At 29.6% G+C, this 17,972-nt stretch overlaps 2 protein-coding genes across 3 annotated transcripts; both read left to right on the top strand.

Annotated features, from left to right (window-relative positions):
- The first annotated feature begins 9,365 nt into the window (after window positions 1-9,365).
- LOC105131425 (uncharacterized) lies at window positions 9,366-11,651 on the top strand. Of its 2 annotated transcripts, none has more exons than XR_843429.1 (2): window positions 9,366-11,117; window positions 11,233-11,651. XR_843429.1 is itself a non-coding variant. In XM_011034392.1 (2 exons), the coding sequence occupies exons 1-2, from the start codon at window positions 9,847-9,849 to the stop codon at window positions 10,919-10,921; spliced, it is 858 nt and encodes a 285-aa protein (XP_011032694.1). In that variant the 5' UTR covers window positions 9,366-9,846; the 3' UTR covers window positions 10,922-11,651. The 2 variants fall into 2 exon arrangements, 1 of the variants encoding a protein (XP_011032694.1); XM_011034392.1 differs by having other exon boundaries at window positions 9,366-10,696; window positions 10,914-11,651.
- Window positions 11,652-14,424: 2,773 nt separating this feature from the next.
- LOC105131426 (spindle pole body-associated protein) lies at window positions 14,425-16,353 on the top strand. The gene is made up of 3 exons (XM_011034393.1): window positions 14,425-14,809; window positions 15,207-15,348; window positions 16,089-16,353. Exons 1-3 carry the CDS (start codon window positions 14,511-14,513, stop codon window positions 16,170-16,172), a joined length of 525 nt encoding a protein of 174 aa, XP_011032695.1. The 5' UTR covers window positions 14,425-14,510; the 3' UTR covers window positions 16,173-16,353.
- The last annotated feature ends 1,619 nt before the right edge of the window (window positions 16,354-17,972 follow it).

Raw genomic sequence — 17,972 nt, forward strand, 5'->3', positions numbered from 1 at the left:
GGGTGGTGTTAACGGTCATTTGTAGAAGCATCTCTTACAGCATGCTTTACATCTGGGATTTTGATGACAGTGTTAAGCCGAGCTGCGCTCTCTCTGCAACTCAAGAGTGTGGTTGGTAAGCTATATATATATATATATTAACTCAATGGCGGTCAGATTATGTTTGTTAGGAAGGATGGCATTGGTAAAGTGGAGGGATGGATAGGGTGGGGTGGATGACCTTACTATTCTTTTAGTTGGTCAATAAAGGGAGAGGAGGGATGAGAGTCATCTAAATGAAGTAGAGTATTTGAGAGTTTTGTTGATGTTATTTTTTAAAGTATTTTTTTTATTTGAAATAATATATTTTATATATTTTTTAAAATCAGCCCATAAAAAAATAAAAAATTATTTAAATGTTAATAAAAAATAGTTTTCAATCTCAAAGCTGATTAGAAGCGGCACTGATCCCTTCTCCTCAATCCTCTCAAGGATTGACTCGCATCCCTTTATTTTTCTATTTGTAATTATCAATGTTTAAAATTGGATGGATTGATTGGGATTTTTCCTTTATTGTAGGCCAAATAATGAGATGCGTGAAGAGCCATCTATCCTTTCTCCCCTGTCCTTTCCGCTTTGCCCAATCCATCCCTCGTAACAGACATGGCTGAAATGCTGCTGGAGCCAAAAGCAGGGGAGAGGTTGATGTCTGCTATGCATAGAGGTGGTAGGGTGAGTGGTGACCGTGTTGATAGAGCCGTATACAAGGACATGTATTCTACCACCAACTTGTTAAAAAAAAAAAGATCACGTATTTCAACGGACTGGAAGCTAGACTTGGTTTTATGAAATAAGTTAAAGCCTCTACATATACTCGTAGAAAGTAATGCTTCTTAAAATAAACGTCCTTGTTTTGGCATATTGAATCAGATTATTATGATTGCTACCACCAACTTGTTTATTTTTATATTTTAAAAATATTTTTTTAAAAATATATTTTTTATTTTTTCTTCATTCAAATTAATATTTTTTTAAAAAATATTTTTTTTTTATTTTTTTTTCGCTTTAAATTAATATTTTTTTAAGTTTTAAAATTATTTTAATATGTTGATATAAAAAATAATTTTTTAAAAATAAAAAAAATATTATTTTAATATATTTCTAAATAAAAAATAATTACAATTATTCTCCCAAACGATCTCTACTTTTTTGTACAAAAAGAAGAAGAAGAGGATCAAAGCATATAGGAGAAACTATTTTCTGGTATTTTTACTGGAAATGACAGCGGAGGTTGGACTCGGGTATGTAAGAGGATTCTAACCATTTTTTCGGCTCCTCTACCTGACGAGTAATATTTTGTTCAGCCCTTTGATCTCTCTTTGGACCTGAGGCATCATTCGGTAACATATGATGATGGTTCTTTGGAACCGAAACATGATTTGAAAAGAATGCTAGTTGGGCTGGAAACGAAAACATCTTAGCCGGGAAACATGAATGAGAAATTACAATATTTTTTTTTATATATTACAAAAATTAATTGCAAATCCAAAGGTTAATGCATATATTTAATTAATCAGTTGTAAATAATCTTAAATAAAATTGAATACTTGTTATGCTACGCTACGGATCAAATAAAATTTCTTTTAACAGTTAAAAATTTATAGAAATGCTAGGAGAGTTAAAATTTGATGCATATTGGATGATTTATTTTTAAGATATTAAGATGATCATATATTAAATTAAATTGAGCTAGCTTTATTAAATTATAAAATTCATGATTAGAGTTATGAGAATACAAATTAAAATAAATTACAAATTTTAATTTCAATCAATCAAATAATAATGAAAAACAATTAATTTTATAAAAGGAAAAAAATATTCAACTAATAAATATATTTTTTAAAAAAATAGAGGACTCGAGAAAACCTAAATTAACAGGCCAAATTTATCCCATAAATAAAAAATAAAAAAACTAGTTCTTAACCAAGTCATTGTCAAAGTATGAGATTGTAAAAAAAATAAAATTAAAATGCCAACAAATAAATTAGTCCAAGTCATTTCAGGTTAATTTATCAAACTCATAAATTAGGTTATAAAATCAGAATAATTTTATAAAAAATAAATTAAAAAAATTACTCTTTTTTAAAACAAGTTAAGCGATAATTTCTTTTTTCTATTTGAAAATAGTCTAAAACCAAAAATATTAGTTTATATTAAAAAAAACAAATATTTGATTTTATTTAAATGAATTTTTCTTAAAAAAATAAAGGAAAGTTCTTTTATAAAAGAGCCTAACATATTGAACTTTCATAGACATTTCTAGGCTAAAATTGAAGGGAAGGGTCACGCGCTTATCTTTTTAAAAAAATTTATAAGTTAAGCAGATAACCGTATTGTTTGTTTAATATTTTTTTAAATGCATTGTCTGCAACCTTAGTTTTTAGTGACACGAGGGTTGGAGTATTTGATGCCCAAAAATCAACCCTTTTTGTTTAGTTAGAATACATTAAAAAAAAATCATTGAACCCTTGAAAAATCTATATAAAACATCAAACAACTTAAAAATTGATCAAAAAATCTAAAATTAACTTAATTTCAAAAATTTCAAAACTCAAATTTATCATCTTAGACAAGAGAAAGGATAAGACTACCTAGGTAAAAGTTATTTCATCAAATGGAATTTATTACCACAAAAATTATCCTTTTTCGTAGTTAAATTTCATAGTAACCAAAACTTTTTTTTCATTTGATAGTAAAATCTAACAACATTTTCTTTTCTTTTTCTATCAAACTAAGGATATAAGAATTTAAAAAATAAAATTTTGAATTAAAATTAGATTCATGAAAAAATAGGGAACTGAATAATTTATAATTTGAAAAGTTGAATGATGAAAATAATTTTTTCTTGCTAATTCTGAAACAACAAACCATCTTTTTATTTTTCAATCTCTCCCTTGCTTAACAAATTTATTTAAATTAGCTTTTAATTTTTTCAATGAAAACAAAAACATAAAAAACATAAAAAAAATAGCATTATCACAATTTATAATGCCTTGTGTCTTGGTCAACAATGTAGTTTTCATAGTGATTTGGCCACACAACCTCGTTTTTTTATAATGGTGGGTTAATAGGGTCCTATTGTCATTCGGTTTTGGATAGCTTCAGGATTTTCTTTTTTATAATTATATTTTCCAACAATGCATTGGTCCCTTCCAATCCGAGCCCACTTTACCATCCCACATTGTTAATCAAGTGATTTTATACTTTGCTCTTTGGTTGCATAAATGCTTATTGACTCTAGCAAAACAAGTTATCTATGACATCATGAAAATGTAGAAATGACTGTTCAAGATTGTACTAAAGATTATTTTTTATTTAAAAATATGTTAAATAATATTTGTTTATTTTATTTTTAAAAATCTATATCAGTACATTAAAATAATTTTAAAATACTAAAAAATATAAAAAAAATAGATTTGGATGAAAAACAATTTCAAACATAATAGCAAACACCCCTAAGATTTTCTTTATTGCATTAAACTCAAACTCACAAGCAATGATGCGTGCAAGTATGAAAGTTGGGGAGATAAACATGTCAGAGCCATAATAAATCAACTGACATTAAAAATACTCAATTCTCTTAAAAAAAATCCTTATTTAATTTTGGGCTACATACTTATATAATAATATATAGAAAAATCCAAAAATTTTAAAACATTTTTTTTCATTTCAAAAACACAAAAAATATCTATGGTGAAAAATTAGTGCCGACAAGCTATGAGTTTAAATAACAATAAATTTTTTTATTGATAAATCTAAAATCTTGGTACTGTGACATCTGCTTTTATATTTTAATAAAATTATTAGTTTAAGAAAATTAATTAACTCCATCAGAAGTTTTATTGTTTACTTAAAAACGTTTTTAAAAGAAATCGAATATTGACCCACCTTGTTTGAAAAAACAAATCTCTAGCTGCATCAAAGCATTAACTAAACCCTAGTTCATTTAAATTAGATCCTCAATGATTAATCATCTTGCCGAGAAGAGACCTTCGAGCTATCATAATTCCTGGAATCTAAGCTAGGGGATGCCATTAATGTAATGTGTAACTTTCACGATAGTTGGGCTCAAAAGGGTATTAAAATCGCACCACATGGCATGTTTATCAGCACATGGAGGAGAAGGTTTTGGTTTTAAAAAACATGGTCAAAGTTCGTGTTCGTCGACCAAGTTGTGCTATTAACTGCAATCAATGACAGGAGACAGGAGCTATTTATTCATCGCGGAGGATTTTTTTTTTTTTTTTTTTTGTGGGACAACTCCAGGCCACCGGGACAAAATTAACGAGGCAGGAAGGTAACTTCCTTCTTTATTGCATTAAACTCAAACTCACGAGCAATGATGTGTGCAAAGCATGAAAGTTGGGAAGACAACCATGCCAGAGCCATAATAAGTCTACTGCCCATTTTCCTTGCACATCATGCACGCTAATAACGAGAGGGGGGGTCTTTGCTCATGATGCACTGTAAATTTTAAGTAGTTTGAGGCCAGATTTATATCTTAAATAATTAAATTGTTTTATTCTAGTAATTTGATTTATTTTTGTTAGTTAAGATAATTGAAATCATGTGTTCGATACTTATAAAATGTTTTTTAAAAAACATTGGGGTTTTCCCTTGGCTGAGGCCAATGAAAGTTGGGTCCTTCCCTATATCGAATCTAATTAAAGAAAGTTGGGTTTTATGAGAGGTTTAAGATCCTTAAATTTAAGTTTATTACTGTCATGTTTGAAGTTAATTTTGATTCCTCTTGTTAATTAATTATAGAAGTTTTGGGTTATTTTATGTTTCTAGTTTTTAAAACATGGTTTGCTAATCCTTCTCTTTTATTTTCTTTTCTTTATATAAATGACATAATGCATAAATCCATAACTATGTATAAAAATATTTTTTTAAAATAAAATATTTTTATAGGAAATTACATCCTTTGTGCTATATAACATTATAATATGGTCATTCTATAAAAAAAGTAATATTATAATATGGACAAATGCTAAAATGTAGTCCTACCTAATCTTTGTCTTTTTTTTCTTTCTTATTATTTTTTCCCCGATCATTAATATAATCCAACCCCGTTCTCTCTCTCTCTCTCTCTCTCTCTATATATATATATATATATATATATATATATATATATTTGAGAACAAAATTAAAAAATCGATTTTTTCAACTCCAGTTATTGATTTTTTGGTCATCATTAATTATAAGTGGTAGGGGGGACACATCTCAAAATAAGGATTTACTCTTAAAATGATTATTTATGTTTCTTAATGACCTCATTTATTTATGGGGCAGTAGGAAAACCCATTAAATATTTGAAATGTTTGTATATTTTTCTAGATCCAGGAAATTGATAGAGTACAAAAGGCTTGTTTGAAAAAACAGGTATACATTATATTTTTTAAAATTTTAAATTTATTTTATAAAAAAATACTTTTTATATTTTTCAAATTATTTTGATATACTGTACTTGGAAATAATTTTTTAAAAATAAAAAATATTATTTTGATATATTTTTAAATAAAAAATACTTTAAATAATTCTATATTTTAATATATTTTTAAAATCTCAAATATATATTAGAAGAGGTGGTACACCAAAATACCCAATAACAAATAGATGCAAAACAATATTCAAAACTGATTCAAACAACCATTATTGCTTTTGAATACATGACAAAATAAATACATGTTCTAGCTTACATGCAAAGCACTTAAATGAGGTTTTGTTGCAGTGAAAGCTTTAATGTCTGTTAAGGAATCTTGCAACAATGTTGTTAACTTGCTTCTTCACTAGTTCACTGGGATGATGTGTACAATGAAAATTTATGCTCATAGTGTTGTGTGTTTGTGGCAATGTTAGTCTTTGTTGCTCGTCTTTAAGCCCTATATATGAAGGTAATAACTTTTTTTATTTGTTAAGTTTTTCTTGCTTTGCAAATTTGAATTCTATCAATTTCTCTTGCCATTGCAGAAACGAGGAAATAGAAATCTAGCAAAAAAATAAAATAAAATTGGACAATTAAAATATGCTATTTAAAACAATCACACCACTTTAAAAAATCCATCAAAATTTCATTAAAAAACTCAAAAATAACTTAAAAAACTATTTTTTTTTGTTTTTTTTACTTTAGTTAATCGAAACAAAACAAACTAAAATTGATTGCTTTAAACTAATTTTAATTTTTAATTTTTAAAAATAAAAAAATAAATTGATTGTTTATTTAAAAAAAACAAATAAAAAATATTCAACCGTGTCTTCAAGAAATACGTTGGCCAACATGTAAAGCATGTTAAAATCCTTTTCAATTGAACTCTTATAACTTAAAAAAAAAAAAAAAAGGCTTTGAGAAAACTATCCTTTTAATTCTTTCACCATTTATATATATATATAATATACGCGGCATAATAATGATGATTATAAAACAATAACATCTGTTTGCAGTTATATATAGATGACAACCTAATTGAATTAGAAAGCCAGCCTTTGTTAATTTGTTGGTTACGTGCAACTTTATACTAACGGTAATAAATTTCGATTTTACCGTTAAACTGAAATTTTTACTACAATTATCGATTTCTGTAAAATCCAAAATTTAGGGTCTGAGATTTATTATATTTTACTAGTTTTTTTTCTATTTAATTTATATTTTTTTCAGTTTTGTTTATGATATTTTTTTATAGTGTATAAAGAACTTAGAATAGCTGTAATATTAAGTTTTTTATAGAAAAAATATTAAATAATTAAAACTTAAATTATAGTTGTTGTGGTGTAACTCTTTTCAATAAAATTCTGTATTTTTATATCTGCTTTATACATTTCATGTGTAGAAGTTAGAGCCTTTTATTTTGATAGCATGTAGGAATGTAAATATGTACCCGTGAGTTAGATTTTTTAATATTTATATCTTATCACAAAATTATTGAGAATTTTATTAATGAGACTTATTTTGGAAGCAGTTAAATGGTTAAAAAAAGAAAAAGGAAGCATCGGAGGTGCATTTAGAAAATCCAAAAACTCATGGGCTCCATTAAAATTAACTTGTAGAATTTTCTAGGGTCTACGAGGGCTCCAGCATGGCACCAGATGGGCTAAGCTAGTTAGCGTGTCCAATATTGACCTGGGAAATTGTTTTTGCTATTTCTTGCAGCCATACCCATGGTCAGCACAAGTTGCTCGGAGTTCTTTCGAATTCTAACATGGTTACAAAAATAAAATAAAATAACACAGCATGTAAAATATTCAGAGAAATAATATAATTTATCATGTATAGTAAATGCGAATATTAAAAAACAGAAGAAACACGATGAGATTTCAATGATAATATCATCGATATTAGTAAAAAAATCACAAAAAAATAATAATTTAACAATATTAAAAAAATCACAAACTATAATTGAAATGGATCACATAAGTAGTATAAAGATAAGTAACTCTTAACACTTATAAACGACTCGCGTGGTCTACTTCTTTATTGTTTGTAATATTTTTTTGGTATTGTTGAATTTATTTTATCAAGATATTTATAATGATGCTTGTGTAATTACTATTAAAACTTTAATATGCCTTTAAAATCATTTTATTTTATTTTTATTCTTTTCTTCTCCTATCTCTTCACAAATTACAAGGAGAGATGAGAAGGAAAAAAGAAAAGAAAAGAAAAAAATACTTGAAGCATTCTAAAATTTTAATGATGATATTGTTAATATCAGTGAAAAGATCTTGACAAAACTGATACAATGATATCAAAATATAATTAAAAATAATAAATAAAATAAATTACACGAATCATTAAAAAATGTTGGTTTTAATGTTAGGGTTCATTTAACTTGAGCCTGTTTGTATAATTTATTTTAATTTAATAATAATTTTTTTTGATGTTGTTATATTATTTTTTTAAAAAAATTTATAATAATATTAATAATGACATCATTGAGTTTTGGTTTGTCTTGAGAGTTTTTTTATCTCTGTTTTTTTTTTAATTAAATCTTATGTGCTCGTGGATTGCAAATATCGTTTATAACTCTCTAAACTTTCCTCTTTCTTTAAATATTTTTTACAATGTATTAATTTATTGATTTTTTTTTACCTTGCTAGAATCCGAGAGAACTAGTCACTCGTGGCTCTGTTCCTTATGTTATCCGAGTTGAAGTCTCTTGTCTCCACATTATCGTAAGCAGACGTGACAATGTGATGATCCAAATTCACTGTCCGAGAAAATCATTTTTTTTCCTTTCCCCTCTCATCAGCCATGATTTCCTCAATATTATTGCTCTTCACTATTTATCAACCAATGCTTCAGAGATAAGTTAACGTTGATTTGAGTGATAATTATTGAAACAAAGTCATTGATCCGCTCCAGACAGCGGGCCCAATTCAACGAATTAGTTGGAGCTCAGGTGGCTGGTCTTCACCTACTGTAATAAATAATAATAATAATATTCCACTTGAGAGAATTAGAACAGAGAAGTTTGCTCATGGAAGAACGCAAATGGAGAACAGGCGGTCAAGATGGGCAATTAATCAAGGGCTCAAAAGCTTCCCCTTCTCAGGTTTTATCCTCCATCGCAATCACGAGAGCCTGGTTTCAGCAAGAGGGTCCCAACATCTGGCCCGCCCCATGAGCTCTGCCACCCAAGCACGTACAGCTGCACGTGATTCACCGGAGGCTCCTTGCCATGAGCACATAAGCACCAAATGAAAATGAAAGTGCCCTTTCCACCGCTCTCTGAATATATTTGATCACAGTTGCCATTACTTTTTCACCACCAGTGAACGGTAATGGCAATCAATAACGACAACAGACAAAGAAACTGCAGGAAAATGATGGTATTAAACTTACTGGTTAAAAAAACTGTACAGTTTTTCCAATCCTTTTGCTTCCACTATAATTACATTTGTCTTACTTGATAAAAAAAGAAGAAGATAATAATGCATAGGCAACTCAACAAAACCAAAAGGCCAGAAAAGGGTGGCAAAAGTTGGCGTTTTTAAGCATTAAGCTTTGATTTATCGAGCTCTAATCCATGTGGTCTGTCAGTTAAAGGGAAGGCCCCATTATGAATTCTTTTAATTATGTACAAGAGGAAAATGAGTAGAGAATGTAAATGCTCCGGGGGGGGAGAGAGAGAGAGCAAGTGGAGAGAAGAAGATTAATATCCCTTTAATTTTTAAGATATTTTAAAATAATATTTTTTATTTTTTAAAATTTATTTTTGATATTAATGTATAAAATAAAATAAAAATAATAATAATTTTTTTAAAATTACTTTTAAACGTAAAAACAAATAAACTTTTAATCCGGTTTGTTTTTATAGATATGATATTTTTTTTGGAAAAAAGAATCCTTTTGCTTTTCTTCTATGTAACGTGTAGTATAATAACCAGTCTTTTTCCAGCAAACATCCAGCTGCCGTTTCTTCATGGTCTCCCCATGTTACTCAAGCTTTCTCTTCCTTCTCTGATCTCTATCCATCCCTAAATATACTAAGCGAGTTTATTTTTTTGGTTTTGTTTTTATGTAATTCATTTGGTGAAACTAAGTACAGAGTCACCGACATTGACAAATCTAAGCAAATCTAAGTCCTTTCTCTCTCCCAGTATCTTTGCAACATATATAGCTTCTGGCAGCAAAAAGCAGCGTGCCCAGATCAAATTGAAGTGTAAAGAAGCTAGCTTTGGAGCATTTTGGAAGATGGGGTCTTGAGTTTACAAAGGTACTATTGTTTTTGTACTGTCTTCATTCTTTTCGCATACTAGCAAAGAAGTTCCAAAATTGTTAGATTTTAGCGTGCTTTTATTGGTAAAATGAGGGACTTTCCTTCTTGTTTTGGTGAAAGTGGCGTTCAAGTAGCTGATTCATCAAGTACAACAAAAGCTGCTCAAAATTTGGTCGCTTGTGTCTATCAATGTAAATTACATGGCCGTTCTTGTTTAATTACTGTTACTTGGACCAAGAATCTCATGGGTCAAGGTGTTGGTGTTGCAATTGATGATTCAACAAGTCAGTGTCTTTGTAAGGTTGATATAAAGCCATGGTTGTTCTCTAAAAGAAAAGGGTACAGGAATTTAGAGGTAGCTTCTGATAAGGTTATTATATATTGGGACTTGTCCAATGCTAAATTTGGTTCTGGGCCAGAACCTTTGGAGGGTTTCTATTTGGCCATTACTTTTAATCAAGAAATGGTGTTACTTCTTGGGGACATGGCGAAGGAAGCGTACAAGAAAATTGAAAGTGATCCAGTGCACATTAATGCCATTTTTATTGCTAGAAGAGAGCATATTTTTGGGAAGAAGTTTTACGGTGCAAAAGCTCAGTTCTGTGACAAGGGTCAGATGCATGATGTTACTATTGAATGTGATACAATTGATCTTAAGGATCCCTGTCTTGTGATCCGCATTGACAGTAAGATGGTAATGCAGGTTAAAAGACTGAAATGGAAGTTCCGCGGCAATTATACTATATTGGTGGATGGCCTCCCAGTTGAAGTGTTTTGGGATGTTCATAATTGGCTTTTTGGAAATTCTATGGGTAACGCAGTTTTCATGTTCCAAACTTGCTTACCGGCAGAGAAATTATGGAAAAGCCAATCCACTCTTGATCCCTCTGTACTGACCTGGTCGTGCTTGCAGAAATTCAGAGACTGCCAATTACAAGGTCTTGGTTTCTCCCTTACATTGTATGCTTGGAAGAATGATTAATTTTTTTCCCACTGTCCGAGTCGTGATAGATAGGTTCTGCAATGTTTTTCAAGAATGTTGTGATATAGATACAATTGTTTGCATTTGGAAGTTCCTTTTTTCCCTCTCCCCTCTTCAGCTAACTAGTATTTTATGATCACACTAACCAGTTTCTCTTAATCATTTGCTTTTAGGGATTTAGCCCAAGCAGTGATGTTTTAGATTTTGTGTTATAAACTATCCATGGGTGCTACCAACATGATATCTTTGTGGAGCACTGCAGTAAGATTGTCCTTTGTGTACTCTCACGACAGCTTTTAATATTTGCGAGAACCATAACTTTTGTTGTAAAGAGATGAGATGCAAGCTAACCTGTTCTAATTCCTAGATTGCAGCAGGTATGTACATCTTTAACGTGGGATATGAGGCGACTTATGAGGCAATAATTCCTTGCTCTGTTTGTATGTGTGCAGCCCTACTTGCTTATCATTTTCTTTTTATTTCTGGTTCCAGACTAGCTGTGTCAAACCAATTTCATATGGTTCTGACAAGGAGATGGCAGGCACTCCATATACAGTGAGTTAGTATGTTACAGGCTTTTAAGACTCTGAACCTCACCCTTTTATCTTGTAGATCACAAATTTGAGATCAAAATGTGGTTGAAAGATGCAGGATAGGTGAATTTGATGTAAAAGAAAAGGGCGAGATTGAGAATCTTAAAAACCATGTTCTAAGTTACTGTATATGGAGCAATGAACTAGTAGTGTGTCTACACAGTTGCCCTTCTGTGTGAATGATCACTGTTCAACAATGATGATGCCGCTCCCAATTCTCAAATGCGATACAGCACTAGTTGCCCTTCCATATGTGTGTCATGTACTTGTTTTTCTGTCATAAATGGAAACCCTCGCAGCTTTCTAGCTTTTTGATTACCACAGCCCCGAGGGAGCAAGCTGTTCGATAATATACGCATCTCCGAAGAAAAAAACGAGCCTCCTGGATTTGGGTGTTTTTTCAAAAGAACACTATTCCAAAAAGAAGCTTTGAAAAAGCAGTAAAAGCTTGGAAAAAAGAGGAAAATAACACAATTGGTCGGGCTGTTTCTAACAGTGAAACTCTATTTTCTTAAAATTATTCGCATGATAAAACTAATTTTTTAGGCACCGTTTGGAGTTTGCGGTACCATATGTGTTAAATGTGTGTAGCTTGATAAAAAACTATTATGATTTTAGATATAATTGTTGGATTAAATTTAAACTTTATCAAGTGATTTTAAGGTTTCGTTGTAGCAAGTTGAGGTTTGAAAGGCCCTCAAAAAGATGTTTTTGCTATTTTATCTATTTTCTAAAATAATTTTGAATTTTAATTACTTTTTATACTCACCTTTAATTAAAAAAATTCATAAATATTGATGAACCAAGTATTTTATAGTATTTTATATTATTTTAATGTGTTGATGTTAAAAATAATTTTTTTAAAATAAAAAAATATTATTTTAATGTATTTTTTAAAAAATAACACTTTAAAAAATAATACATTACATTCTTAAATACCCTTTTATTTTTTTAATATTGGTTATTTTGATGAATAAGCATTATAAGGTCTATTTTCAACATTGTTTGGTTTTTCATGAACAATTTTGTTTTTAAGTTGCACCCCTATGAAGAGTGCAATCCAGTGGATCGTGCTATTCCCAGCAACGCAGGCAATGAAGACAGGTCATTTTCTCCGAAAGCTATTTTTTCAATCTTTTTTTATTTTGAAAAGGCTTTATTTTTTAAATTCAAAATAATTTTCTAGTGCAGTATCCAGGGTAGTTATTTTAGTCGGAGTTTGAAAATATAGGTTTAAAGAAAGTCATAAATTATTATTTTTTTAGTTATTTTTTAATTAATATTTTTTTAAAGAGAGTTTTAATCAAATTTATTTAAAATTATGATTTATTGATTAATTAAATATTTTTAAATTTATAATTACAGTAAATCACATGGTGCATGTAAACTATGGTTATTAAATATTTAAAGGATGTTTGAGAATATGTAGCAATGATTATTTTTTAAAGTGTTTTTATTTGAAAATATATTATTATAATATATTTTTTTATTTTTTAAAATTTATTTTTAAAATAATTAAAAAGTGCTACAAAATTATAAAATTTAAAATTTAAAAAAACATTTATAATAATTGTTAAACAAGATGAGTGATAGTCTTTTAAGAGCTTGTTTGATAATATAATTGTGATTAAATTTTAAATAATTTTTCATGTTAATATATTAAATAATTTAAAATATTTAAAATATATTAATTTAAAATAAATAAAAATATTTTTAAAATACAGAAACAAATAATAAAGTAAAAGCAGAGTCGTGACTCGGTAACCTGTAAAACGAGGGCTGCCCACAGTAGCGAGCTTATATATAAATTAGCAGGAAAAATACTAAGTGGGTTGTCTGTCCCCAACGAAATGGGAGCGAGCTGGTTGAATTGTTTCAACTTTGAAGATTTGAGACATAAAACAATTGGCAAAGTATTTGCTTGGCAACTTGATTAAGCCTTTCCAGCTTGGACACCGTGGCAAATTATAAGCTGGAGGCAACTGAATTCGATTCACTTGATTTTCTTTTATTTTTATTTAAGATTTCCATGTTTAATTGAATTTGTTTTTCTCCCCGGAGAAAGATTTTCAAACATAACTATCAAAACTCTTGTTATGAATTAAAAAAGAAAAAGAAAAAAGGAGACGAGTGAGCCTCTTAATTTAACCTTTTCATTTTCTCACACACTGATCTAGTCATGCTCATTTTTAATTTCTATTTTTTCTTAACGTAGCTTTGCTCTTTTCTGAATTCTTTGTTTTTTAATAAAAAAATTACACTATTTAAAAAAATAACAAAATAACGTAGTTTAATTATTATTATTTTTTTGAAAAATAGCACAAATTGATACTTATAATCAATGAAAAATATAATATTTCAAATAAATGGTTGAATCAGCTAGCACAAAGAGGTGAGAGAGAGAAAAATATTGTCTATTTTAAGCTTGTTTGTGGTTATAATTGATGTTTAAATAATTTTTCATGTTAAAATATATATTAATAATTTTTTTATTTTTTAAAAGTTTTTGTTTATATTATTATATTAAAATAATTTTAAAATACTAAAAATATATTAATTTGAAATAAAAAAACTTATTTTTTTAAAAAATACTTTCAAAATACAAAAATAAACAGTTTTTTCATTGTAATTATTCCCTTGCTTTTCGGGGAACAAAATGATCTATTCTAGTCAATATTGATGTTATTTTTTTAGTTTTATTAAATTTATTTTATTGAAATATTTTTATAATATTTATGATGGTGTAATTATAATTTTGATGAATTTTTTTCTCTTCTCGTTATAATTTATGTAAGTTTTTTTAATAATTTATTTGAAATGTTATAAAATCATGATAACATTTAACAAATATTAGTATGTGCTGAAAAAAAATATATAGCTATATTACTTTACTACTATTTTATTCAAACAATACTAATAAAGAAAATACCGGAATTCTTGCAGCATCTTTATTAATCCAGTTCAAGGGAGTTCACGTGTCTCGAAATCAAAATTAAACGTTATGAAAATTGTCTTTTTTTGAGACTTTTCTTTTTTTTTTTTTGTCATGCAATTAGTTCTCATGAAGATGATAACACTCTCTTTGCCTCATCGACCCTTCATTTTCAGGAAATGACATAAACCAGTTCTTAAAATATCCAAACTTTTTTACTGTTCAGACTTCACAGACCCATAAAAATGGGAACTCTCTTCTTCCCTCTCTCCCTCTGCTGTCCACCAAGTCTGAGACTGAGATCCAATCAGTACTCCTCTTCAAGAACCCATCCCTCAAAACCAATTTCATACCCTCAAATCGCCTTGATCACTTCCAGGTCCAACAGATTCAGAGGCAAAACTGTAGTTTTTGGAGGGAATTCAAGTGACATCCCAAATGATTCTCAGTTTCTAGATGAAAATGGAGCTGTTGATGACATGGATGGCTATCTCAACTATCTTTCCCTCGAGTATGACTCTGTTTGGGACACCAAGCCATCATGGTAATTCTCTTCTTCTTCATTTCATGTTAGTGTTACTTTCTACTTTTCTTCCTAAATGTTTCTATCATTGCCTCCGCTGCTGAATGATTGCCATGCTTCACTACTTGATATGAAACTTCAAGAGATGGCCTGCTTTTCTCGTCTAGTGATAACCGACAAGTCATCCCCAGGGATGGCAGATATTTCTAGCGGTAAATGACGAGTCGTTTTAACGATACACCGGTCATTCATTCATGGGAGTGATGGCAATCTTTGCAATGACAAACATGCTTCCGTTCTTTGTATACCTTTTCCAATTCCCAGCAATCTTTCTTTGTTTTCGTTATGCATTACTTCAGCATGTGTGTGCTTGTGTTACTTATGAAATGATCGCCTTTTTTCATGGATTTGTTACTAGGTGTCAGCCGTGGACAATAACACTGACTGGAGTATTGGTCATTGCTGGTAGCTGGTTGATTTTTCACTCGGTTGTTGTTACAACAATTGTACTCTTATTAATATGCACCTGGTGGTACATTTTTCTGTATTCTTATCCTAAGGTACGAATGACTCTATATCTTAATCGATGTTCGCTTGATGCACGTATTGTATCAACGAAAGGATATGCTTAAAGGTTCTTGAGTTATTGGTTTATCTGTGAATTTTCAGTGGAATATGCGTGGTTGTGTGTTTTTAAAAGTGGAATAAAATTACACGCCTAGCAGGAGAGATGCGAGGTTGAATAGACATTGAGAAAATGCCATTTGGGAAGGATATCCTTACAGGGGCTTGAGATATCATTATGTGGATTGTCATTCATGGTAGAGTTAGTCAAGAAACACATTGGGAGAGACTGAAGTTCTCGAAGACTTTGGCATGATGTGAATTGTGATGCATAACATGTAGTCATTTCATATTCTTGAGTTGTTTACAAATTGTGGTCATTGAGCCTCTCTTTCTTTGCATTTGTATTTGTTATCGTCTTACCATTTTACTCTTCTCTCAGAAATACAATGACAGAAATATAGACTCGGAAATACAATGGCAGAAATATAGACTTGAAATTCTCAGATAGGCCAATAAAGTGAATATATGTTTGTTTTTTTTTGCAGTTTCGGGACATAAAGCAGAACATAGACAATCTGTCTGGTTCTCTTAAGGAACTTATAGCTGATTAAGATTTATGTCTCACATTTTTCTTATGAAAGTTATCCAGAATATTTGTAGAATGTGCTATATAGTAAACTGTTTATTCTGCTGAGAGAAATGTATAGCGTCTTAATTCTGTAATTTTTGACAGGTGTATGCAGACATGATCGCTGAACGAAGAAAGAGGGTGACAAATGGTGTTGAAGATACATTTGGCATGACGAAGAGCCAATGATTTGAACTGTATATATATAGACACACACACATCCAAAATGTCCATTCGTCATCCCTCTCCCCTGATTCTTGTGCGTAATTAGAATTGATAACGTGGCCATGAGTTTTGCGTTATTTAGATATTGTTTTTTATCCATTTGGCTCAATGCTCGAGTAACAGTCTTCGTAACTTTTTCGCTGCATGCCTAAGTCCAGCAAATCATGTTTTTCCTCTGGCCTAGCTCCATCCGAGAGAATCTTTTAACCGTGGTGCTCAATGCTCGAGTAACAGTCTTCGTAATTTTTTTGCTGCATGCCTATGGAGTCCAGCAAATCATGTTTTTACTCTGGCCTAGCTCCATCCAAGAGAATCTTTTAACCGTGTTCTAAATAGCAAAATAAATACCAGAGATGTGTCATGTTTGAGCCCTGATCAGCAGTGACATTGAAGCCTAATATATATGTCGATCATGAATATATATGCTGGAATGTGAACCTTCGCAGAGTGTTGCTAGAAACGAAGGCACTAGTTTGGAGATCTCAAACTTGCATGCGAGCATAAGATGAGGCCACCCTGAATTCTTCTTTTATTTTCTCGTTCGCGTGTTCGATGCTTTAACAGCTTGTTTGGGAAAGCAGTAAATGGAGGGAAGGGACGGGGAGGGAGGTTGATGAGCTCGTAATCTTGTATGGAAAGAAAATTCTTAATAAATGAGAACATGAATGGGAAGTGACATCTTTTTAATCTTATTTTAAAACCTTTATTCCCCTTCAAAGTCTCACCTACAAATGGAATTTTTTGAGATTTTTTGCTATGAACTTGCTATTTTATCCCTTTTTGAAAAAAAAAATATTCTTTTAATAAATAAATATTTTCAATCTTAATTGTCTTCTCATCTTCAGTTAAAAGGGTATTAGAGAGATTTAATATTTACTACCCTTCTTCCCATCTCTTCCCTCCTTTACCTTCCCCACGCTTGTTATAATTTTTTCCAAACAAACTGTAACATGATTTGGAAACAAAGAAATAATTACTTCTTGGATTCACAATGTAACTGGTAATGACTAATAGTCTGTTTGGGAGAGTTTTTGTTTTTTAGGTGTTTTTGTCCTGAAAAAATATTAAAGTTTTATTTTTTTAGTATTTTTTTGATGATTTTAATGTACTAATATTAAAAATTAAAAAAATTATTTTAATATATTTTTAAATAAAAAACTATTTTATAAAAACACTTTTCATATCAAAAGTAAATCCACAATTTACAGCTAGAAATCAAAGTCCCAGCTAACTCTATGTTACAACTGCTTAGAGCGTGTTTAGAAATATAATTATAATTATTTTTGGAAATATTTTTTAAAATTCATACATTAAAATATTTTAAAAATATTAAAAATATATTAATTTAAAATAAAAAAATTAAATTTTTTGAAAAAACTTTTAAAATGTTGTGCTAAACATGCCTGGAGAAGAAATTACTATGTGTAGTGCAGAACCACCATCGAGATCACCAAAACAGCAGAAACGACATGCCAAGATGAAAGACACAGTCGAATGTCAAAGAAAACCTAGGTTTAGTGATTCAATTTATCTTTATTTAAAGGTAATTCTTTCATTTGTTTTATTTTTCTAATTAAGTTAAATTTATCTTTAAATATACATTGAGTTTATATATATATATATATATATATATATTATAATCTATAGTTTTAGAAAAGATTTCAATTAAACTACCGAAATTAATCATGTGATCTGTGCATGTCTATTTTTTAATTTCAAATCTCTTTGTAGGTGGATAAGATAGAAGATTTTTATGTGCAAATC

This window comes from Populus euphratica, unplaced genomic scaffold (genome assembly GCF_000495115.2).
Source record: "Populus euphratica unplaced genomic scaffold, PopEup_1.0 scaffold23.1, whole genome shotgun sequence".
Classification (NCBI taxonomy): Eukaryota; Viridiplantae; Streptophyta; class Magnoliopsida; order Malpighiales; family Salicaceae; genus Populus; species Populus euphratica.